Source organism: Hipposideros armiger, unplaced genomic scaffold (genome assembly GCF_001890085.2).
Source record: "Hipposideros armiger isolate ML-2016 unplaced genomic scaffold, ASM189008v1 scaffold_324, whole genome shotgun sequence".
NCBI lineage: Eukaryota > Metazoa > Chordata > Mammalia > Chiroptera > Hipposideridae > Hipposideros > Hipposideros armiger.
Window position 1 is genome coordinate 1,194,479 of NW_017731674.1, and position 25,209 is coordinate 1,219,687.

General features: G+C 50.0%; 1 protein-coding gene across 3 annotated transcripts; it reads right to left on the reverse strand.

Moving 5' to 3' along the window:
- Window positions 1-6,882: 6,882 nt before the first annotated feature.
- NUF2 (NUF2 component of NDC80 kinetochore complex) lies at window positions 6,883-24,965 on the reverse strand. 3 transcript variants are annotated; one of them, XM_019660698.1, is made up of 14 exons: window positions 24,628-24,965; window positions 23,250-23,392; window positions 22,037-22,111; window positions 21,148-21,224; window positions 20,599-20,660; window positions 17,038-17,135; window positions 15,858-15,931; window positions 14,527-14,623; window positions 13,738-13,800; window positions 12,496-12,633; window positions 11,179-11,319; window positions 10,100-10,275; window positions 9,116-9,251; window positions 6,883-8,420 (listed from the first exon to the last, which is right to left on the reverse strand). In XM_019660698.1, exons 2-14 carry the CDS (start codon window positions 23,370-23,372, stop codon window positions 8,286-8,288), a joined length of 1,395 nt encoding a protein of 464 aa, XP_019516243.1. In that variant the 5' UTR covers window positions 23,373-23,392; window positions 24,628-24,965; the 3' UTR covers window positions 6,883-8,285. The 3 variants fall into 3 exon arrangements, with proteins under 3 accessions (XP_019516243.1, XP_019516245.1, XP_019516242.1); XM_019660700.1 differs by lacking the exon at window positions 24,628-24,965 and adding an exon at window positions 24,343-24,601; XM_019660697.1 differs by lacking the exon at window positions 24,628-24,965 and adding an exon at window positions 23,931-24,317.
- Between the last annotated feature and the right edge of the window lie 244 nt (window positions 24,966-25,209).

Here is a 25,209-nt window from a genome sequence, read left to right on the forward strand (position 1 = left end):
CTGCGTCACCTTGTCTGAGGGAAAGAGCCCTTCCTGTGTCAAAACTCAAGCATCAAAATCAAAACACTCACTGGGCCCCAGTGAGTTACAAGGCCCTCCGTCATAAATGGAAAAGAATACGCCTTCGAGGGCCTCACGATCCAGTGGATTAAACTTTTTAGTGGATTTAATGGATGCCATGGATTAAAAAAATTACCATTCAGTGGGACAAGTACTACAGTGAAAGTTTTTAGAAACTAATGTGGGCAGAAGAAAGAGAAAAGACACGCCCACTGGTGGAAGAAGGCGTTTGCAAAGCGTGCAGCTGCCAAAAGCTGCTTTTCAGAATTAAAAAAAAAAATGTATACATCCTCGGGCCGGCCGAGTGGCTCAGTTGGTTAAGAGCTCGCTCAAGAGTTTGAGCTCTGAGCACCAGCAGTTCAATTCCCGGCCTGAGCTGAGCAGCCGCTAAGCTGCCAACAGGTGGCAGGATGGCTCAGCTAAAAAAAATAAATAAATAAAAGTACACATCCACACAGATATATATATATATATATATATATATATATATATATATATATATATATATATATATATATATATATATCCTTGAAAGCAATAAGGGTGAGCAGTCAATAAACATCTGAAAAGTGAGCAGGAAAATGAAAACCACAGTGAGGTGCCGCCTCCCAGCCGTCACACTGGCACTTGAGAACGTGGGACTGTGCCGAGCGAGGGTGACAACAGCTCCTGGGACACACAGGCCACGGGTGCTGCCGGAAGAGGGCACCCTCCTGGGCCGGCCTCGTGATGCCGCTCTTTGGAAGATCCCAGGAAATAAATGTCAACATGTGCGTATAGAGGAATGTGGAAACATTTTCCACAGCGTGTTTACAATTGCAAAACTTGTGTGCGACACGTTTACAATGGAAAAACTAAAAACTAGGAAGCAGCCTAACGCCCCTCGACAGGAGCCATGCCACAGAATACTCTACAGCGGTGAAAATGAACAGAAAGCACTGCACGTGGGAATGCCGACATCGCTCAGAAATGAAGCGCTCACCTGGGTTGTTAGGGACGCCTCACGTAGGCAGTGAAAGGATGAAGAAATTCATGGAAACGCAAACTTCAGTTTCAGGCGCCGGTTCCCCGAGCGCAGGGAGGGCTGGTCGTGGGGCTCAGAAAGGACCTCGATGGTTTCGCCGGTGCCTCCTCTTGTAGGTCAGGGGATGCACGTTCATTTATTTACGATGCGGTAAGCGGTCTGTTTCCGAAATATAACACTTTTCTTAAAGGAACCCAAGTGCCTTCGCATTCAATCATTATGTAAATGTTACAACCAAATTAAAAAAAAAAAGTGGAGGGCACCCCGCACATCCCGAGCATCCGGGATGGACCCGGCCAGCTCACAGCTCACAGCACCTCGGTGAGTTCTCGCGACGCTCGAACAGGGCTGCTTACTGTGACTTGGCAGAGCGTCGATTAAAACAGAACCTTCATTTATGTTGTGTCGGATGTTTGTAATTCCTTAGTAGAAATTCACTTTTAAATGGGGGCGGGTGGCTTTAGGAAAATAGAAGAGGAGGAGGAATTTTGTCTGGGAGTGCTAGGGAAAACTCGGTGGGGACTGGCGAGCCTGGCCGTGGCCCTGGCCGTTCCCATGGTGGACGTGCTGCCCGTGACCCCTTTAGAAGACTTGGAGGGGACGTGCGTCCTGGGGTTAGTGGAAGCAGGACTGGCTGGGAGGCACTACTTTACCTGCAACCACCTTTGGGAGGAAAGCCCGCTATTTGGGGCCAGCTATGTAGCTGTCACGTCACTGGGAATAGTGTGTGACAGGCTGGTCTTGAGTCTTGAGTCACAAAAAGTTGCGGTGAACCAGGACATCCGTGGGGCAAGGGATCGGTGGTCGCCCGGTTGCCACGGCAGAAACAAGGGGGGGCATCTGTGTTTGTCTCTCACATCGGAGTCCAGCTAAGGGGCCAGACGGGCTCCCCGAAGTGTTCACGCCTGGCTTGTAGAGTTCAGGCTGTGGGTCCCTAAATCCTGGAAATACGACTACTAAGTGTCTGATGGCTTTTATTAAAAGTTACAAGAAGGTCCGGCCCTAGTTGGAAGCAATCTTTTTTTAACTAGCTACATAAATCTTTAACGTTTCTAGTGGCCAGCGCAGAGCGGTTCCAGTCACCCGGCATTAGAAGACCTGCTTTCTCGGTGCGCTATCACATTGTTCAAAGTCTGTTGCTGGAAGGACCTCTGCCAGCAGCCCGTGGTTTGCGTGTTTTCCTATTTAATCCACTCACACGGCGGGGCTGGGATGTGGTACAGGCCGGGGTGACTGTGGCTGAGTGTTGGAAAGGAGAGGGCTCTCGTCCTGGAAGGTCTGACTTCCACAGACACACGGGGTGCCCCCGGGGCAGGCGCTCTGCGGGGTGGGTCTGACCTTCAACCCCCCCCCCCACCTCGGTGCAGTTGGAAAGCAGTGTTCCGTCACAGGAAGTTAGGCAGTTTCCTTCACCCTGAACATAAAGGGCAAGAAAAACTTGCCTGGCTTCTGTGTTGGCAGAGGGGGTGAGCGCGCCCAGCTGAGTCTGGGCCTGGCGACCTGCCTGTCACGTGGCCTTGGACAACTAGCACAGGATTTGGGCAGAATGGGACCGACGCATGCCGACGGAGAAAGGAAGTGCCCAGGGGTTGGCGAGGCCCAGGTACTTCTGTACAGAGGGTTCCCTTCGTCGCGTGACCTGCCCCCGCCGCCCAGGCCGCACCCGGCATGCAGCTGACGCTCAAAACGGGTCCTTAGAACAACTGAACGGGGAGCTGCAGCCCACACGCAGGTGCAGGAGCGCGGGGGAAACAGCCTGCGCTTCCAGGTGCGTCTGGGACGGCCGCCGTCCTGGTTGCCCAGAGCTGAGGGCTTTCCCGGGATGTGGGCGTCGGCGCGGGAACTAAAGGACCTCGGCTAAGAGCGTGGGAAGTAACCGGGACAGGCTGTGACGATTGTGTGTGGGAGGTCTCTTCATTCATGCGCTCCCCCAGTGTTACTTTGTTTGTTATGTGCAAAGTTCCATAGATAAAAAGTAAATCGTGATCTCTGGCGGGAAAGGGCACGGATGTAGCCATTCTCCCTGATAAGCTAGTTTCCGAAAACTTTTTAAACATATTGGTGTTTCTGTGACATTATTTTCTCCCAATCTAGCTAAAAGATGGCTTTAACCACCTCAGCATTTTCTGCGTCCTTTCCCTAGTGACACGCCGATGGCCGTCAGCACTGCTGTGAGTGGGCCGTAATCACGGTACGGGGTGCTCCATTTTTCTGGTCAGATGTGACTTCTCTCACACGGTCACATCCACCTGGCACCTGCGGCCGCCTTACTGTCACCTCTGCTTCTTGGGTTTCACTAGCGATGACAGGCCCCCCAACTCCGTGACGTAAGGGCACCTGTGGTTCCTCCCTTCAGACAGGACCCCAGGCTCAGTGGCTGTGTGGGGTGCCCAGGTCACACGGCCACCACAGTGCAGACGTCCCAATGGCCGTACTGACACCTCGGCCGTGACACTGCACACAGTACCGTGCTTGGCTCTGTGCTGGGCGCTGTGCCCAGCATTTTACATCTGTCACCTCAGCCTTGAGGGGCACGGACATGGTGACATGCCGGTGGAACCGGTGACAGGCAGGGAGGCGAGCAGCTGTGGGGTTCAAAGTGAGGTCAGCAGTTGGCAGCACCTGGAGCCACCCAGACCTTTGTCCTCATGGTCATGCGGGGACTTGTGGACACCTGTGTGAGAAGCACCACGGAGTCCTGTGAGGCCCCGCTCCTCCAGGTGGGTCCCCAGCCAGCACCATCAGCCTCCCGGGGACCTGGTGGCCACGCGTGTCCTCCAGCCCCAGCCCAGACCCCTGACCCCTGACCCCGAAGCTCGGGGCAGTCTGCTGGCAACCCCTCCAGGTGGAGGTGACAACCCGAGGCCACACTGTCCTCCCTCCCGGGCTCCCCGGGAAGGGACTCAGCGGCCAGCCCAGCGTGGTCCGTGCTTTCTCCACATGCTGCTTTTGTCCCGTGACATGAAACCGTCATGGTCTTTACTTTAAAACCACAGGGCTGGTTTCGCTCCCTGCCAGCTACTCGTTTCGGGGTCTGTAATTCAGCAAACTCTGCTGTCAGCTGTGCAGACGACACAGGGCACCGGCGTGGCCCCGAGCCCGCTCCTAACAGCTCCGTGTGTGACAGCAGCAGCCACCGTGGGAGTGTCTGCCGTGTGGCAGGCTGGCTGTCCCAGATGCTCGCTCTATGTTCCCACCTCGTAAGAAGGGCGGTGAGCGCCGACCCTAAACTCTGTGCTCCCGACCCCACGGCAGTGCTTCGGAGCTGCCCCAAGGACCCGCTTTGGTCACTCGGGTGCCTGTTTCCAGCATAGCTGCCCAGGGACCCACCAAAGGAAGGCGTGTCTCATGAGGGCCTAGTGTGGGGACAACAGCCCTGCACTGCCGGGCGGGAACGCGGCCCCTCCAGGGCTCACGCTCTGACTCTCCGTGGGCCGCCGTCAGGCCTGATGTGCACACCAGGGATGCCCTGCGGGGCTGGATCAGAGGAGGGCATGGCAGAGGCTGGCGGTCACCCCCATCAGAGAAAGACTTGTCACACGGAGATGCCAGGCCAGGTGGCGTTCTAGGTTCACGTCCCCCACGACTTGCAATCACTGGCTGTGCAGCTCATGCTTGTGTCGGAAGGTTCGGCTTTAAGAGTTGCACGGTGCCTGAGCTAGGAACCTGGAGCCGAGTTCTAGAATGACTGAGCTAAAATAATCTAAAAAAGATAATGTGCTCAAACCAGAATGCTGGCACAACAGTCATCCTTGTGGCAAAATTTTGAAATCATTTTCATACTATTTGGAGCCTACTTCGTCCCTAAACACATGATCTCTGAGTCCTTTCTGACACTTTTTGAGCTGCTGTCACTAAACTTCTCAGCTTTGCTCTTTCCTGGTCTGGAGCTGGCCGCGCAGGCTGCGTTGTGCCCCCTGGTGGCAATAGGGACAGGACGACCAGGAGTGTCTTTCAATCAAAGGGACAGCTCCAACTTAATTGAAATGGGTGGCAGGCCCTGAATTTGAAATGGAATTTCATATAAAACGTTTCTGGTCTTTCTAAAAATAGGAAAGGACCCGTTAAACTAAAGCCAGACGCATTAACTTCAGCCTGCAAAGGTGCATATTTCAATTCCCCTTGCTTTGTCATAAAATGGATTAGCTCCTTGAAATGTGTCAGTTGAACTTGAAATTAAATATTTGCCCTACATACAGCCGAGCAGCCGGACCCAAAGGTAACTAGCGTCTGTTCACGCAGCATCTGCTTCAAGGTCAGGCCTCAGCGCGTCACACGGGCCGGGGGCCATTTTCTCCTTCGGGATAGCTGTTTTCACGTTAACTAACATAGTCCAAATAGTCATCTTCAAGGCAGCTTTGGAAAACAGCTCTAAATTTTGTAGTTTAATTCTGCAGTCAAAACAGCCAAATACAGGTTTTCATGTGGATGATACTGCGGGCCTCTGAATTCGGCTTTTACCTGTTTGGGGGCAAAAAAAGGATACGCGTCTTCAAGAGGACTAGCAAACGGCTAGAACACGCGCTGCTCACTGTGGGGAAAGGCATGGCCGATGAGCAGCGCTGGCTGGGCTGGTACGTGCTCGCAGGAGAGAAAAGTGGCCACTCCTTAAGTAAACACAAGTGACGAGCAGGTGCCCGGTGCTGGGCTCCACAAGGGTCGGAGGAGGCAGGTCACGGGCACCAAGAAACAGCACGTGCAGCGGCCGGGCAGGCGTGTGAAGCACTCCAGTATAATGACACGAGTGAGCGAGTAACAGAAAAGGAAACCTGACCAAGTTTTAAAAGGCGTCACCGCTGTAGACCTAAAAAGCGAATCTTTTTCCGTTAAACATAGAAAGGAGAACCATAAACTAAGGGAAGCAGCGCCAACAGGCGGACGTGGGAGGAGCCGAGGAAACCAGGGTGGTTCAGCGCTGCCTGAGGACAAAGTGCAAGTGACAAGTGGAAGGGCAGGTGCCCAGAGGCCAAAGCCAGGTGGGGAAGGGTCCCAGGCTGTCGGGAGATGAAGATCCAAGTGTCCGGGGGGTTTCGGTAACTAGTGATGACTCGGTGACTCAGAAAGCCCGGTGCATGAGCACAGATGGGTGACGGTGGGAATGGCGGAGGCGCCCATGCACAGGGTTCGGACTCGGGCTGTGAAGGGGCAGCAGCTGAAGGTGGAGGGAGGTCCAGGGGGGCAGCTATTTTTAAAGATGGTTATACTTGTTGTCTAGCCTCATAAAGACTTTTCTATGTATTAAAATTTTATTTTGAAAGAGACCAGGAGTGATAAGGTAGCATTTCGTACGAAACAGGCTTCCTTTGTGATCTAAATTAGTGGAGACACATCACGTTCTTGGGTCTGCAGGTTTAACAGAGACGGCACCATCCCCGCATCGGCCTGCAGACTCCGTGTCATCTGTCGGGGTCCCAGCTGCCTGTCACCCCCCCTCCCCCTTAGCAGCCTCAGCTTCTTCCCTGTATCAGTGGGTCTGTTTCTATTTTGTTCATTCATTTTTGCTTTTTTCAGATTCCACCTGTGAAATCATATGTATTTGTCTCTGACTTATTACACTTAGCATTATATCCTCTAGGTCCATTCATGTTGTCACAAATAAGATTTGGTTCTTTTCTATGGCCAAGTAATATTCTACTGTGTACATGAACTTCTTTACCCATCTGTCCATCAGCGGGCACCCAGGCTGCTTCCACATCTTGCGGCATCTACTGTAAATAATGCTGCAGTGAACACAGGGATGAAGATGTATTTTCAGACTAGTGTTTTGCATTTCTTTGGATAAATACCCAGAAGCAGAATTGCTGGGTCATAAGGTAAGTTGTCTCTTTAATTTTTTGAGGAACCTCATTTCCCCCAGCAGTTGCACCTATTTACAACCCCACCAACAGTGCCCAAGGGTTCCCTTTTCTCCACATCCTCGCCAGCACTTGTTTGATTTATTGATGATGGCCATTTGGACAGATATACCTCACTGTGGTTTATTTGCATTTCCCTGATTAGTGACATTGAGCATCTTTTCATGTGTGTGTTGCCCCATCTGTGTGTCCTCTTCGGAGACACGTCTGTTCAGGTCCTATGCCCATTTTTTAATTGGATTATTTTTTGGTGTTGACGTCTCAGAGTTGCTATATTAACCCCTTATGAGAGGTATCATTAGCGAGTACGCTTCCATTCACTAGGCTGTTTTTCGTTTTGGTTTCCTTTACCGTGCAGAAACTTTTGTTTGATGTAGTCCCATTTATTTTTTGGCTCTTGCCCAAGTAGACACAGCCAAAAAGGTGGCGCTAAGAGTGTTGTCCAAGTTCACTGCTTATGTTTTCTTCTAAGAGTGTTATGGTTTCAGGTCTAACATTTAAGCCTTTAATCCACTTTGGGTTTATTCTTGTATGTGGAGTAAGAAAGTGGTCCAGTTTTCCCAGTACCACTTACCGAAGAGGCTGTCTTGACCCCACTGTATATATGTAGCCTCTCCTTCGCCGTAGATGAATTGACCGTGTAAGTGAGGGGCTATTTCTGGGCACACTATTTTGTTCCATTTATCTGTGTGTCTGTTTTTATGCTAGTACCATATTTTGATTATTCTAGTATAGCTTTGTTTTCAAGGAACATACTTTGTTCTTAAAATTTCTTTGGCTATTTGGGGTCTTTTGTGGTTCTGTATAAATTTTAGGATTAGTTCTGAGAAAAATGCCATTGGTATGCAAAAAAGGATTGCATTGAATCTGTATATTATGTCAGGTATAAGGGCATTTTAACACTATTCATCCTTCCTATCCATGAGCAACGTATATCCTTCCATTGTCTGTCTTCAGTTCCTTCACTGCCTTAGCTTTGTGAGTACAGGTCTTTTACCTCCTTGGTTCAATTTGTTCCTATATATTTGATGTTTTGATGCAAATGTAAAAGGGACTGTTTTTTTTAATTTCGCCTTCTGATCATTACTGGTGCATAGAAACAACCGATCTTTGTGCCACTGCTTACAAAAAGGGGCGGGGCAGTCAGGACAGCCACACAGCTTTGTAAGTTAGCAAGATCTCCAGGAAACGCACTGCCTTACAAAATCACAACTCGGGGTACAGAAAAGTGACCGAGCATACATTACTTGGTACTGCTGCTACTCCCACTAGCTTCTACTTTGTGTCCGTTCCTAACAAAATTAACACGTGGAGAGCTATTTACAAAAGACACGTCCTCACGCTCCTCAGGTGGGCAGCCTGAGCATCCTCTTCCTCAGCTCGGCTGTCTTCCGTTCCAGCTCAGCACTGCCCTCCTCCATCGCCTTCTCAATGCCCTCGTGGTATTTCTCCAAAGCGCCTTTCAAGTTCAGAAATATCTCCTAAGTGGAAAATGAAACAGAGTAAGAACTACCCCATGCAGCCACCAAAACTAAACTGAGTGATGAGAATCCCAGCAGCCTCATTCAGGGTCAGTCGTGTTTTGAAGCCTAGACTGTGTGTGTGTGTGTGTGTGTGTGTGTGTGTGTTTGCGCGCGTGTCTCTGTGTGTGTGCGCACGCGCGTGCGTGCGTGTGCGCGCGCGTGTGCACACGTGTGCATGTGCGTGTGTGTATATGTGTGTGCGTGCATGTGTGTGTGTGTACACCCACACAGGTGGGTGCCCACTCTTATTACAACTCATCCTGGAAGCTATCCACACACCAAAACCTGCTCCTTAGAAAGAGGAAACAGGGACATGTAACAGTGGCTTGGGTTCCAAGACTGAAGAACATACTTGTAATTAGCAAGGAAATTTTTCACTTTGGTGCTTTCCATGGTGCCTAGATGACAGAAAACAGGTAAAACTGCGTTTGGCCCCAATCGTCATTTAAAAGACACGTAAACAGATGCAAAAAGTGACCTGGTGGACTGGAGGGTGAGCTAATGCCTCTTAGAGTCGCCTTTGTCAGCTAAGCAGGCGGCTCTATGAACGATGACTTTCCATAGAAACCGATATGGGCGCGCTAAGAACTAGGAGTAAAAACGGAAGCAGCCCAGGTCTGAGACTGTGTCCATTCTCTCCTCATTTCACTCACCTGGGACTTCAGCTTCTCCCTCTCAGTGGTGTCTTTCAGTTGCTGAATTGCAAATTTAACTTTCTGGATGTCTTGATTAATTGTGGTTATTCGTTCGTAGACAGCACCTCTTTTTTCTTGAACTTTATCACAGTCTCTAAAGAGAAACAGAGACAGCCAAGTTATAATTCCTCTGAAGTATCTAAAAGGGCAACATTTATTAATAACTCTAATTTTGAGTCCAGAGTGATTATGCGTATTTGTCTGACAAACCTAACACTCCTGTCAGGAGACAGATGCAAACAGATGAAGACCCCAGCGAGGGGCTCTGCTCACATCAAGCGTCCAGTGGGCGCTTTGGCCCCAGAGTGACCATTGAAATGGGCTGGAGTGACAGTGCCGGGAATGCACGCTCGGGCGCCATCGCGGCCTGTGGACCAGAGCGACTTTCCTGCAGAGCCATTTGGCCGCTAATCTGACCTCTGGTTCTGCCCTTTGGCTCCGTCTGCGGGAGGAAGAGCAGAGGAAATCTTCAGACGGCCCTGAGCGCCTCTGAGAGGCTGAAATGGTCACATCTGAGGCATATCTGGGGCATCTGCGATCCTAGAATCACACTCTTGGAACTGATGGGGCAAGGACTCTACCGAGGACACGCCGCCATTCTGGCTGACGAGAGACACTCGGCAAAGTGTCGGTTCTTCGCTGAGCACAAAAGGCGACTCCTTCTCAGGACACGGACCTGAATGGACTACCAGGCAGCTCGCTCCCGCGACCTCAGCACTTGTCTCTAACGTGCACTGAAGTGGCAGCGAGCAGAGCCTCTGCGGGGCTCCCCGTGGGACGGCCTGGGCCCTCTAGGGCGGGCAGACTGGCACCTGGGCGGCCAAGGTCTAGGCGCAGCTCTGTAAGACCCACGGCCGCCTCAATGCGCACGCCTCTCTGACCTTGGGGGAAATGCTTTGCTTTCCCGTTTCCCAGGAGAGTGAACGGAAGGGCAGGCCGTACTCGAGCACGGTGCGTTTGTACTGCTTGGCGTCCTCGTGTTTCTTGTTCATTCTGAACTGAGCCGTGGCAAGTCGGTCCTTCTTCACGTTCGTCAGTCGTCTCATGGAATGTTCTTCTGCCTTGAGCTTCTTCAGCTCTGACTCGCCGCTCTCAATCTGGTCCTCCAGGCTCAGGCTCTGGAGTTTGAGAAGTACGTTAAGTCAACACAAGATGAACGACTGTTTTCTAGAATGAGCCACAATAAAATACAATTTTAAAATAAGATAAACTATTAAAGCCTGAACCCAGCAGAAGAACGCAGACTGAACAGAGGCGACAGGATGGCCTTGGACAGAGAAAGGATGACACCCGCACAGGGGCTCTCATCACGTCATTTTATCAGCAAGGCCTGGAGCCGACGGTGTGAGGACATCAGCCAGGAGCCTGAGGGGAGAGCGGGGGTCTGGGCTGAGCAGCAGGAACAGAGAAAGGGGCGCAGTGACAAGCGGGGGTCTCCGTCTCGTCTGGCCGAGCTGATGGCAGGTAAGGGGCGTGGAGCTGGACAATGTCCCCTTTTAACCCCCACTGTCCTCAGAAGGGAAACTTTTCTCAAACGCAGCATTAGTGAACCTGGGGTCAGGGGGATCAAGTTAAGAAGTGAGAGGGATGCTCAGGTTTCTAGCCTGAGAACAAACAAGGCTGGCTGTCGCTCTCCCGCTTTCGACAGGACAGTCACAAACTGGAATGTCTTTGGGTCCCAGGTCCAGTGCTGGGCAGTCAGTGGGGCTCATGCTTGGCGATTAGGGGAACATTTCCAACTGTCAGGACACAGAGCAAGTTTAAAATGCCATCACTTTCTTCCAAAATATACTGGGAAATGTGCCATGTTAACTTATCATTCATTTCATCTGAGGGTGAGAATGGGTCTTCTCACTAAGTTTACTTGTAAAAGGAGTGTTTATTTCTCAGCATACACTTCACATCTGTTACACTGCAGAACAATGCTGCTTTTCTTCAGGAAACAGTGACAGAAAGTAGAGCAAACCCAAGGAACTCGAGTCCCCCACTCCCCACTAGAGACGTACCACCCCTGTACACACCTCCTTTAGGATGCTGGCCAGCTTATCCCTGTTGTCGGCGAGGTCCTGGATTTTCTTCTGATACAACTGCACTTCCAGCTGACAGGACGGCAGGCCCTCCACCGAGTCTCGGTATAGTTCATACTTTTCCATCACTTCTTGCTTTGAAGGGAAAAACCAAAGAACCCAGTTTGACATTCTGGATGGCGCAGCCGTGGGGTCGCTCGCTGTTTGCACTTCGCTAGTTTCTGGCCCTCAGACTGAATGCTTAGACGCCGAGAACGATTCCCTTTCCAGGTCACGACAAAGCCCTATCACTGACATGTGTGTAGCCCATATAATCATGCTCCTTCGTTGCCAAAGAAGCTTGAACAGGGGAAAAATGCCACAATTTTACTAAATCATTCACTGAAGTACTTTCCGAAGGTTATTATTCCTGATGATTTTGAAAAGACTTCATTTCTGCAGATATAAACCACTCCGATGACCCTGGGCAACATGTGACCAGTTACAATCTGAGTCGTTTGTGTAATACCGAGCACTGCAGCTACTTTTGAAAGACGAATTCCTCTTCTAAAACTAGAAAACGAAGTTTAGCACAACCGCTGGGACAACCAAGGCTTTTACCACTACCCCTCCTATTTTCGCATCCCCTCAGTCCACTCCCCTCCCGCATCACACTCTGTTGCGAGAACATTCCTTCCACCCACGACCTCAGAGAGTTTCCATGTGCTGTCCGCCCTGCCGCACACGCCCTCCGAGGACACACCTACCCCGACGGCCTCTGTTCAGCCTGCTGGCACCTGCGTCCACATCCACCTGATTCCCACACACCGCACCAGGCGCCTGCGGGCCATCATTCTAAGTGCCCGGCACTGTTTTTTATTTCTCCTTTCAGTGCTTTTTAAAAACCAGCCTTTATTAGAGCGGTTTTATGTTCACAGCAAAACTGAACAGAAGGCACAGATACACTTCCTGTCCCCAGCATAGCGCTTGTACTTTTTCAGAATACATACTTAAATGTGTAATTACATAATTTTGTCTAAAACCGTTTCACACCTTTCTCCCTTTGATAAAGGCCCTAAGTCTCAGAGGACAGGCATGTCCACTCTCATCACCCAGGGCCGCGCCTCGGGGCTGGGCTGGGGGTCTGAACAGGAGTCTTTGGATTCTGCCTCTTTCCCTGCACCCACTTTCGGGAAGAGCCACACGTTAGAGACGAGGGCGGAACGCTCTAGGGGGAGAGAAGCGCAGGTAACGTGAGATCAGGAAATCCACACATGACTGCACAGGACGAGCTACACACACAGAAAAGCCCCGACACAGACAGAAACTCACTCTGGAGTTCTTAAGCTTCTGGACTGTATCTTTCATTTTTTCTTTGTAATTCTTTAGCTTCTCTGGAGAATCCACAATTTTCGTTTTCAAACTCTCCTGTGCTTCTTTCAGAAAAACCACTGACAATTTTAGTTCATTCTGTTGAGAAAACATTTTTATATATTAGATATAAAAATAAAATTGATTTTCATTACAATAATGGAAAAGAACAAAGAAATTGGGTCCATGTTTGCAGTGCTGGGGGTAAAACTGAATGATGACCACATCCCTTGATGGCCCATTGGTCTCCAGGCCGAAGGTTAAGCTCCTCAGACCGACGCTCAAGGTCGTCCCTTAGGTCGCACTCCGCTCCTTTCCAGCGTCCCCTCCACCAGGTCCTCCTGCACCTTACAATCCAGGAACACTCGTCTTGTGTTTGGAGAATGACACGTGACCTCCACACTGCCCTCCGCAGCGGCTGCACCATCTGCAGTCCCACCAGCAGTGCATGAGGGCGCCCCTTCCTCCACAGCCTCGCCAGCACTTGTGATTTGTCTTGGTGATGTCAGCCATCCTGACAGGTGTGAGGTGGTATCTCATTGGGTTTTGATTTGCATTTCCCTCACAGCTAGTGGAGCATCTTTTCATACGTATCTGTTTGGCTGTTTGTATGTCTTCTTGGGAGAAGTGTCCGTTCAGGTCCTCTGCCCATTTTTTAATGGGGTTGTTTGGGTTTTTGGTTGTTGAGTTGTACGAGTTCTTTATATATTTTGGATATTAGTCCCTAATCAGAGGTATCATTTGCAAATATCTTCTCCCATTCGGTTAGTTGCCTCTTTGTTTTGTTGATGGTTTTTTTTGCCGTGCAGAAATTTTTTAGTTTGATATAGTCCCATTCATTTATTTTAGCTTTTACTTCCCTTGCCTTTGAGGTCAAATTCACAAAATCCTCTTTGAACCCGAGGTCCATAAGTTGAGTAGCTATGCTTTCTTCTATGCAGTTTATTGTTTCAGGTCTTATGTTTAGGTCTTTGATCCATTTTGGGTTAATTTTGGTATATGGTGACGGATAGCAGTATACTTCTGTTTCAATATATATTTTTTGCAACAATAGTCATCTAATACATTTAGATTGAAAAACGTTAGTTTCCTTTTAAGGGAAAAAAGGTACAGGAGAAACATTTGACTACACTTAACAGTTAATAATGTTCCTCCACACAAATATTGAAACCTTAAATGCCAGTTAAATGAAAAGATACTTACCAAATGCTTGGTTTTCTCTAAAATATCAGCCTTCTTTTGAGCATTTTTGTCTTGTAGCAATACCTAAAGAAAAAACCAAACAAGTGTTTTATAATGATTCAAAACAGATTTAAATTTAGCCACTGAATACCTTCTCATAAAAGGAGATAAGGAAAGGAGCTGAACCTGCTCACACGGCCCAGGCCAGACAAAGATCTAGCAGTTCCTGCATTAAGCAGCGGAACCCGTAAGGGCCTGAGCATGCGAGTCCTGACACCACGACCTGCTTTCCTTCTCCTTCCGCACCTGGGCCTGTGCGCCTGCTGGGTGCTGGGCAAACGCGCACCTTGGGATCAGATGGACAAGACATTCGGATTCCTGTTCCACGAGGACGTCACGTCCTACTTGCTTTTGAGCCCAGCAAATGCCAAACCCCAGGTTCACAAAGGAAGGTGGCAAGTTCCCTCAAGCAGCGTGTGACAGGCAGACACACCAGACAGCGGCTTTCCCTTGAAAACTGAAAACACCCAGGAGCACACTTGAGGGTTTGCCGCAGAGCCCAGGGCGCCCGGTGTACGGTGGGAACAGCAGGGTTAAAATTAGGCCAATCCTACCAAGTTCTAGTCCACGGGGCTCTGACAACACAGGCAGAGATCGCGGTCTGACGTGGGTGACGGAGGCACGTGCCCCTCGTAAGGGGCAAGAGTGGGCCCCGCGACATGTCCCGCTTGCTCACTTGTTGAACATACGTGCTCCTGCCCCCTCTGCAGCTACACTTTCCTCAATGTCAAGGTGTGTAATAACAAATACCGTTTTTTGGCGAAAGTCTTGATTCAGCAATTGCTGCAGCTCCTGGATTTCGTCTGAAAGCTGCTTGAACTCGGCCTGCTCTTCCGCTGGAACAGAACTGAACAGAGCACCGGGTTACCCCACTGCAAGGCCCAGCTCGGAAGGGCCGTGCAAGTCTGCCCTCGAATACCCTGAACAAAAACCCACCCTTTCACGTTTCTCAACTGTCACCCGTCCACGACGGCGACTTCACCCCGACTCCCGGCCTCGACTCCAGACAAACCCGAGACGGGCCCTGGGGTTTCCTGCCACCCTGGCTGGTAGGGACTCCCAGCACCCACCCCCAGCACAACGCGGGACAGCCCTCCAGGTCGGCCTCAGCGCGGTCCCCGCACCCCTTGCCCCGTGCATCTGCGCCCCTGTGCGCCTGCCCCCCCTCCCCCCGCCGTGCGTCTGTTCCACCCGTGCGTGTCCCCCAGGCGTCTGCGCCCGTCCTTCCCAACATCACCGCGCATGCTCAGAACCATCCACAGGAAGGTTCTCAGCGCTAGGTGTGAAGTGGTCTAGGGCTGTTGTTCTCATTCTCAGCTCCCTGCCTGCCTGCGACGTCAACCATCTTCAGCGCTGTTAATTAGCTCTTCGCGTTTATTCACATGCCTCCCACCTCTAACCTCTGCCCATTTTCTGTTTCCCTTGTTGCTACCAGTTTGCAGCTCTTTGTGAGGAACATGACACAGGCTGTTACTAGAGTAACGCTGGGCCACAGCCTGCACGTGCTCCCTATCGTTTCATGTGGTTAATGCTAAATGTACCACGTTAGACTTTACTATCTGCCGCCTATGCCCATTCTTGTCAGCGTACTGCTTGCTGTAGGCAATTTACATGGCGGCAGGACAGAACGCTCTCGCTGAAACAGACACGCTCAAAGGCATCAATACACTGGAACAACACCTTGTTCCCAACCAGTATATGTAGGGAAGGAGACACGCATGCCTCCTGAGTGATTCTTTTACCTATCTGACCTGAGTCAAAACAAAACAAACCTGGTAAAAAGAGTGAAAACTGTACAGAATTTGCTCATCCGGGGCTTAAACATCAGATAAACATTTCATGTGCAACTCAGGGGATTAGTCAGTGGCTTTGAGCATGTCTGGCTAACAGACTCACAGCGAGCCGGGAGTGCACGAACGTGTTATGGACTGAGAGTTAGAAAAACGAAAACGAGAAGATGAGCGCGCACAGTGCAGTTCAGTGAGAGCCCGGAGCAGCTTCTAGGCCGCAGAGACGGAAAGCACCGCGCCCTCAGCCCCGCGCGCGTGAGGCTGACTGGTGTTCTGGGCAAATCTACTCACTCGAGTCTCTCCAGTTTCATCAGTGCCTCCTGGTGTGCGGCGTTTAACTGCTGCATTTTGTCCATTGAAGATTTCTAGTAAACAAATTTTAGTAACTCCAGATTAGCACTTTCAACACAATTAGTGACATGTTCGAAAAACGACCTATCAATGGACTGCAAAACGCTTGCTCCCTACAACTGTCACCATCAGAAATAAATGTAAGATAGAATCAGCTCTGTTCTCGTCAGACATATGGCGTTGGGCTGTTACCACAGTCAGGCGCCGTGCAAGGTGCCAGCATGACACCAGAACAAGTCACAGGTCCCGGACTAAGCAGCTCGGTCTCCTTGAAGAGTCAGAGACAGGAATACACAGCTACCGCACAGCCGGTCACAGTGCTGGGATCCCCGAGCCCACGTGGGTGATGGCTTCGCAGGAATGGAAGAAGATGCCTGAGCTGTGAGGAGAAACTAGCCGAGCCAGGCTGTGTGTGCGCATGCACGTGCATGTGCATGAGCGTGGGCATATCCGTGTGTAGGATTTGGAGAGTGTGTGAGGTTAGGAGTTATGAGCTTAGCATGCTCTGGGCCAGTATTGACCTACACAGCTCAGTGTGGTTGGAGCGGAAGTTCTGATTGTCTGGCTTCACTCTGGTGTTTTTCTAAGAGTATGTACCCCAAAATCAAGGACAGATGGGAATAAATCAAAGGTGACCCAGAATCTTTCCAAATGCTCTAACCTGTTGATGAAATGAGTTTATCGGTTAAAGCAATTTACTTGGACTGACTCTTAATGCAATGCTGGGCAAGCATGATAAACAAGACACAATATCCAGTTAGGCCATTACTGAGAAAGCAAAATAAATCTCACGCCTCAATTATTTAAAGAACACTCCACTATGAAATATCAAAGAAAAAAATGTGAATTTATCACTATGCTCTTCCATGTCTTAATATAGGAAAAGCAGCCTCAGCTACAAGCTTAAAACAGCAACCCCTCCTCTCCCTAATGTCACCAAATAGAGAAAACCTCATTCTGAGCTTGCTTTCCAGTAACTAAAATCTGCAACTTGATGTAAATATAAAAGTTTGATTCTACAACAATTAGTTCTCTGCGACCACCACTTCAAAAGAGATGAGTAGTTCATCAGCGGTGTTGCTGGCCCGGCACTCATGCGTGACCCACACGTCAGCCTTACGTATTGCCACACGAACTCCATGTACGTCTCACGGCACGCTTCCCGGAAGTGGATGAAGTTGATGATGCCACTCAAAAACCGACTGGTCCGTTTGGCTTCTAAAACAGAAAGCAAGGCTCCTTCAATACACCTTTGAAACACTACAGTAATGAGAACTCACCCTCTCTCCACAGACTCTGCCGATAGGCTGTCGAATAAAGCTGTGTATGCTATAATGAACCGAAGTGCAGACAATTTGTTATAACTTAAAGATCAAGATTATCTTCGCATTCATAACTTTAAAGAAAAGAAGCAGACCACTTTGCCAAGGAAAAGTAATGGGAAGCAGATTTACTCTCCCATCATAAACAACTAGGAAACCAGACAGAACCTATGAGGCAACAAGTTTTAGACACTGCACAGCAGGCAATCTAGGACAGCAATCCCCAAGAGAACCAAACGAGCTGCATGAACCCTATCAATGCAGCAGTGACGCTGCCTGGAGTTTGCAGGATGTACCGGGGAGGGGCAGGGGAGGGGAAGGGCACAGATAGAACTCACGGGTGTCACCGAGTCGCAAAGATAGAGTTCAGAGTTTGGAGAGACCAAAACAATTAGAATTTAAATTGGCCTCTCCAAACTAAACTCCATCTTCCTGACACGGCCTTTATAAATATAATCTGTAAACATATTCCATTTGTTCAAGAAGGTAAAGAAAAATATCAGCAGTGTAAGGAGGAAAAGGGGGAAAAATTTTAAAGACCCAAATAAACTTTTACAATTTAAAAATAAAATATCTGAAATGAAAAATACATCAGATGGGATTAACAGCAGATCAGACCTAGAGATGAAAGGACTGGTGAACCTGAGGACAGCAGCCAAAGCAGACAGAGTGCCTACGAGCTGAGGACACCAAGCAGCAAAACAAATGCCCACACAGAGGAGTGGTGGAAACGCTCATAAAATAGCCAAGTGTTTTCCAATTTTGATAGAAACTATAAACATAACCAAGGAATTGAGCAAATCTACGGACACGGACAAACAAATCCTCAAAAGGCACACTGTCAGGAAATTGCTGAAAACTTGGGAGAGGCTTCAAAGCAGCCCAACAGGAGAACCAAGCAAGAACTAGGCGAGTAAGCAAGTGGTCTGATCACTAACTTTCATGTAGGAGCAGCTGATGCCTCAAACCTACAAGATAGAGGGAATTGGAGCTGAGAACCCTACAAGACATGGGACTTTAGAAAGGCCACATACCTCCTTCGTGAACAGGTAGATTAGTAAGACAAAAAAAAAAATCTCTTACCAATGCAGTGAAATGACAAAGTTACTGGTATCCCTTAGCCTTGTCACTGGTGAAAAAATATTCTCCTCTGAGAATGCTAAGCCTTGGGCTTAGATATGGGTTTTAGTTTAAATTACATTATAAATACAATCCAAGAACTATTAAATTCAGGAATTAACATAAAAAGTTGTCTTTAGCCAACAATAACCCTGGAATAACTGCCAAAAGCAAAATGTATCTCAGGAGGGATATGGCCTTGACTCCAAAAGTAAGAGAACACAGAACTACCCTGCTGAAGATGAGCTTACATTTCTAATCTAAAACGCTTGTGGGCACAGGTGCACGCACGAGAATCATGTGGCTTCTCTTTCTTAGTCTAATGCATTACACTGTTTGATTTGTGAATGTTAAACTAAACATCGTGACAGGTTTGGAAGCTGCTTACCCCGGTAACGGCCATCTGAGAAAACCCTACAACGAGCACTGGACTTGATAAAAGGCTGAATGCCTTCCCCTAAGTAATGCGCCTGCTCTCACCATTCAGTCCAACATGATGCTAGAAGTCTTAGCCACTGCAGAAGGCAAGAAAAAGAAAGAAAATATAGCTAGACGGGAAAAGTAGTAAAGCTGTCTTTGTTTACTGTCCCCATAGTCTTGTCTTTCCCAGAATGTCGTATAGTTTTAAGACTGGCTTCTTACACTTAGCAGTGTGCACTTAAGGTTCCTCCATGTCTTTTCAGAGCTTAATAGCTTATTTCTTTCTAGCACTGAATAATATTCCATCGTCTGGATGGACTAGTTTCTGTATCCACTCACCACTGAAGCACATCGTGGTTGCTTCGAAGGTTCAGCAATTATGAGTGAGGCTGCCGTAAAAACACGAGTGTGCAGGTGTCTGTGTGGACATAAGCTTTCAGCTCATTTGTGTAAATATCATGGAGGGTGACTGATGGGGGCTAAGTGAGAGTATATTTAGATTGTAAGACACTGACAATCTGCCTTCCAAAGTGGCTGCGTCCCACCAACAATGGATGAGGCTGCCGTCGCCCCATGCCTTCGCCAGCACTGCTGTTATCAGCGTTTTGGGTTTTGCCATTTTAACAGGAGCCTGGTGGTTGGTAAACTGATTTTTCACAAAAAGTGCCAAGGTCTTTTCAACAACGAGTGCTGGAATAATTTGGAAACCACACGCAAAAAGAAAAAAAACCTTGACTTTTCTCTCATGTCATGTATAAAAACTTCAGCATTAAACAATAAAAGCTAAACCTATACTATGGTTGAAGTAAAATATAGGAGTAACTCATAGCAACTTTGAGGCCAAGATTTCTTAATAGGACACAAGAAATGATTTTATGAATTACAAAATTAAAAAATTGATCAAGTACAATCTCCAACACTGGGACACATTTTGCTCTTCAAAGGACAGTTCCGAGACTGAAAAGGCGAGTAACAGACGGGGAGAAGAACCCACATGCCAGGTGATAAACACTGGTTTCCAAAATATCTCACTAATAAGACACGCACTTCAAGTAAAAACCAGGCCAATGGTTCAGACCCGTCACCAGAGAAGGTATGTGGACAGCAGAAAAGCGTATGGAAACACACTCGTGGTCGGTAGGCCTCAGGCAAATGCAAATGAAACCACGAGCCACAGCACACAGCCGGGGCGCCTGAAATCCACCCCCCAGCTCCATTCCAGGGTGGGTGCGGGCGACAGGCGGGCCCCACGCTGCTAGCGCAGGGCAGCCACTGGGCACAGGCCTTGGGCCATTTCCTGCAGAGGTCGGCGTGCTCACCCCACAACCCGGCAGTCACCCCGGGGAATGGAAACCCATATCCACAGGCATCTGTACACTCCGGCTCACAGCGGTTTTGTGCACAATGGCCAAAACCCGGAAACAATTCAGATGTCTCCCACTGACATCGCAGGGACAAGCAAACTGGTCCGTCCGTATAAGAGAATGCCACTCGGGGTAACAGAAACGAAGTGCTCAGCAGCACTGACTAACGCAGAACGTGGGTGAGTCACAAAAGCATTGTGCTGAGTTCAAGGAGCCAGACACGAGACTCCAGGCTAGAGGGTTTCACGTACATGAAATTCTAGAAGAATCAGAACATGGTAGTGATAGAAAGCAGGGCGGTGGTTGCAGGAACAGGGTGGCCCAAGGAAGCCGAGTGCAAGGGCCCTGAGGAACTCGGGGGTCGTGGAAATGGTCTACACGCGATCGTGGCTGCAGCTGTATACAACTACATGCATTGTTAGGACTCCCCAAAGACGGTTCTAGAGCTCCACTTACTTGGGTACAGAATATCGGCGGTCTCAAAGTCGTTCACCCGGCAGATGGGCAGGAATGAGTTCCTGCAGATGAAGGAGAAAGAACGCTGAACAAGTACTGACATCATACACCAAGAAACGGGATATGAGCGTTTTCTTTTCAAAGACTTTCCTGGACGTATTTCTCAATGTCAAGGGCCAGGCCAGAAGTCGGCTACAATGCCCGACCCCACAGCAATGAAGTCGGCTTTTTCGGGACCACACACGTGCTCAGGCGATACCAAGGTTCAGTTATAGATTCTAGTAAACAGCGCACACTGCTGGAGGTACTAGACTCCTAGAGAATGCAAAACCCCCAAGTTTAGATTTGCAGCACCATAAAACTTCAGTGAAACGCCCCAGGTGGGGCAGTCGGTTATGTTTGCTGAAAGTCTGCAGTTCCGAATGTGTATGGGATGGAGTGGGAAGGAAGGAAGATGGCAGAATCCCTTCCCCAAGGGACCATGTCGTTAAGAAATCTGAACGTAGTGCAGGTAAGAATCAGACTGAGAAAACCAACGCATCTACTCACAGATGGATGAACAAGTTGCTGACCGGTAAGAAGCCTTCCATTAAATGAGGGTACATGACGTCAGAGTTCACTGGCATCTAAATGGAATAAATGACAAGATCGAAATTACACATTAACTAGTCAAAATTAGAAAAATCTTCAATTTTAAGAAACTTCAATCATAGAATAAGATCAAACTGTATTAACTCATGATCATTACAGTAAAAATACTTAAACCATCCTGAGCCTGGTACGAGACTAGAGTTGCCGTTACTGTGAATGACGCTGGGTCCACAGTGGGCGCTCAGCCAAGGTCCCTTACATGAAGGAAGCCGTGCGGGGCGGCGGTCACCAGGTGCGAGCCACTCGGCATCTCACATCTGCTCTCAAGTCCGAACAACCAGGGCAGAGTGAGTGCTCGCCTTGTAACACAGACAAGGAGCGGAGCCTTAGCACGCTTTCCTGGGAACAGTGGCACAGCCTGTGATTACACGGTATGTGGTGACACCGCTGAGACCCAAGCCCTTCTGCCAGGGTGTCCACACAACACTTCTGAGTCAAGAACAGCAACAGCTGAAGAGAAAGGTCTTCCTGCCGGAAAAACCTGACCCGCTATCAGCTGAGTGCCCTGCTCAGGGTGTCCAGCCTCGGCATGGCTTCTGCCCTGAGTGGGAATCCCCCCCAGGAACAGCATCTGTGAACATCGCCTGTACACGCGTGAAAACCTGCATAGTGTCAATGCTTGTGCCATTTGGGTCTTTTACAGCAGCTCTTGTCTTACGAAAACTCTCAGCAGAAGCCATCGTGATGCCCAGGGTGCCTTAGTTTTGTACAGGCCTCTGACTTTGTAACAATGAAGGACTTCCTGGCAGGAAGCTGAGTGCGGGGCGGGGCGGGGACGCAGACACACCATGTAGAAGTGCTCCAGGCGGGTCCCGTACACCATCTGCAGGGCTCTCATGTAGATCACGTGCAGGACTTCAGGCTGCAAGAGAAGAGCACGGTGACAGCGGCGCTACTCCAGGGCTGTCACTGTCACTGCCCAATCTCATAATCGACGCGCAAAGAGGAGTGACAAAGTCACGCTGCTGTTTCCCTTGAAAGTTCCCTAATTTTTCCGAATCTTACGCACCTTATATCTCACCAGTTTGCTCTCAGATCACTAGTGATCATTAGGATGGGCTGTTGAAGCCCACGTGGGGTCAGGGCGACGATACCCACGTCAGTCCAAGGCCCGCCCACGCCAGGCCGGGCAGGGACAGGTTGTTGTGTGTGACAGAACAGTGGCACACTGGGGTGCTTTTCTTTTAAAAAGAGGACCATGGAGACGCTGTTTGATGCCTTAGAGCTTACAGTCTCCTTAGGTGTTAAACGGAGCACTGAGAGTGGGGGTACATTTAATATGTAGTGTGGGGCCTGAAACTGTGTGTCTGTAGATCTGCCTTGCCCAAATGCCGGCCTGGAGAACCTGGTCTGATCCGTGTACAGGTTCGTTTATTCGAGACATTCCTTCCACTTTACAGAAGGACATCGAAGCTGAGGAGACAAGCTCTGCGTCCCTGAGCCCAACTTCCTCGTGTCATCATGTCAAGACCAACCCAGAACCGGCAAGGAGACCGCGCACTCATTCCGTGCAGCTCCTAAGTAGCTCATCTTCACATTTAATTAACAACTCCAGATCCAAAGAAGAATGTCTGTCAGAACAAGCCAATTCCCGCTCTGGGCAAAGAGCTAGGAGACTACCCTGGGGCTTCCAAGGGACCGGTCCTGGGCGCTCGCTCTCTGGGTTGGAACCACGTGGGGTCACTCCGTCAGCCCCACCTGTGAATGGTGCCCTCGGACTGCCACTCGGATGCTAACCAATAACTTAATACATTTGGATATGGCTCAGCTTAGAAGCTGTTTTTGAAGAAAGCAGCCACGTTCAAGAACTGGACTCCTAACGGAAGGTAGATCTCTCGCCACCTTTGAGTCTGAAATTACACCAGGCGAGTTTGTCTTGGGACTAACACGACCGGCTGCAGCGAACAGCTGGGTGTCTGCCCTTCTCCACACACCAGAGACCCAGCAGTTTCCTTTGTTTTCAAACACAACCATCCACACGCAAACACAACACGTCTTACCTTTGGATTAGGATACAGATCATTCTTGGAGAGGTTTTTCCCATCAGCCCCTGTTAAGATTTTGTTGCGAATGTGAGTCACAATCTCAGCTACATTATATCTGGGGAAAGACAGAGTTTCCATCTTGGGCGTCTCGGGCAAGTCTGAAGGAAGAAGACAAAGGTCAGCACAGCCGGCGTCAGTCCCTGAAAGCCGCTACACACGGGGCGTTAGCAAGCCAGGGGCGCAGCGGTCACAGCGCTGTTAGCTACCATCAGACATCCTAGTAAGTGACACAGATTTTATTGGGTTGTTGGAAAAGTCATGACATATTTTTTCTGTTTTTCGTTGCAAAAAGGCATCATGACTTTTCTGACAACCCAATATATATATATACTCAGAACTCAGGTGCGACACTGAGCCCCCAGCAAGCGCAGACCTTTCCACGTGCCCCTCCCTCAGGCTGTCCCAGCCGAATGGCATCAGAAACAGGAGCAGGAGCATCAGCAGAGGCCACTGCCTCGGCCACTCAACTGACAAACAAGACCTGTCCTGACACCTACGAGCCCCCACCCCCCAGGAAAGCAGCAGGATCCCAGAGGCCAGCGTGACACACGCAGCTCTGCAGACAAATGACTCTCAATGCTGGAAAGCTGTCGCTTTAGGCTCCTAGTGTCTTGGTGTATTAGGACTGAAAACCACCTCTGATAAACGTAGGACGCCGTTCTGAAAGATGACTGACAAGTGACTTCCTAGTGCTGCCTGAACAGCTGCGAACATCACAGAATTCACCACCTCTCAAGACAGCGTTTCTCTGCCCGCGTGTGGCTCTGATAATTCGGACACTCTTCCTACCGCCGTTCAGAGCTGTCGGTTCTAGCTTTGACCTCCCGGCCCCCTTCTAGTCACAAGCACAGAACGTATCGGTCCGTTTCCAAGGCTGCACTTTCAGAACGGTGCAGACAGCTGGCACAGCTCCGCTCAGCCCCCTCCTATCTAAGTAGAATTCAAACGAGCGCTCCTTATGTGACACAGTTCTAGAAACCTAACCATTCTACCCACTTCCCTGTAAACCAACTGTTCTGTCAGTGTCGTCTTAAACTGCAGTGCTCACACTGAACTTGCCCACCCAGACAGGTCGGCCTGGGACAGGGCGTCACAGCGGGCGGGGGCCACTGCCGAGCTGGTCCGGAGCGACAGACAGGCAGGCGATCCGCTGACACCCCCACACCTTCAAGGGGACCGGCTCAAATCAAGCCACAACTCCATGATCTTCTTCCGTAACTATTTGAACCTTGAGCACGGATTTGCGTTTCCTAATACTGATTTTCATCAAGCTTTCATTCTATAACCAGCATCTTTGTGAACCCAGGTTCGGTCCCGTCACGTATTAGATGACCTTTTCAGCGTAAATCTGCCTTCTACAGCTTCATCTGAAAGTCGCTGATAAAAAGACTTGGCCCAAGCAAGGCTGCAGAAGTCCCTTTCTGAAGTATGTGGACGGGAGCGGCCCCAGTGAAGGCGCGTCCTGGTCGCCACGTCTCTGCAGAAGTTCCTCAGAGGCGCCCACGCGCGTCAGCCAAGCTCCCGCCCGGCTTCTGAAGCCGCCCACGACGCAGCAGCCGGAAGCACGGTCGGTCCCCAGCGCGTCCTCGGCGATGCCGTCACCGCCCCGGTCCCGTTTCAGCCCATCGGGTGGAATTTCGGCCCCGCCCCCGCGCCGCGCCGGGGCCGCACACCGGGCGCTTTTCCCGAGTCGCAGGCCGTCCCTCCCCCGGCGGACAGACCGGGCTGACCTCGGGCGACGCGCGGGAAGCCGGGGCCTGGCGCCCGGCCCGGCTCGCGGGGGGGCAGGGCTCGCGCCGGTCAGCGCGGCGCTGCGGCCTTCGGGGTCCGGCGTGGACCCCGGGTGGGCGGCGGCGAGGGGGGAGGCGACGCGCCCCGGCCACCCCACCCGCCCGGGAAGGGACGCCGCCCACAG

Excerpts from the sequence above, each read along its gene's own strand:
- NUF2 (XM_019660698.1), bottom strand. The coding sequence starts at position 23,372 with ATGGAAACTCTGTCTTTCCCCAGATATAATGTAGCTGAGATTGTGACT. Across the intron at positions 21,225-22,036 it reads GCCTGGAGCACTTCTACATG|ATGCCAGTGAACTCTGACGT; the intron begins GTGTGTCTGCGT and ends TATTCCATTTAG. Across the intron at positions 12,634-13,737 it reads TAGAGAAAACCAAGCATTTG|AATGAACTAAAATTGTCAGT; the intron begins GTAAGTATCTTT and ends TTTTCTCAACAG.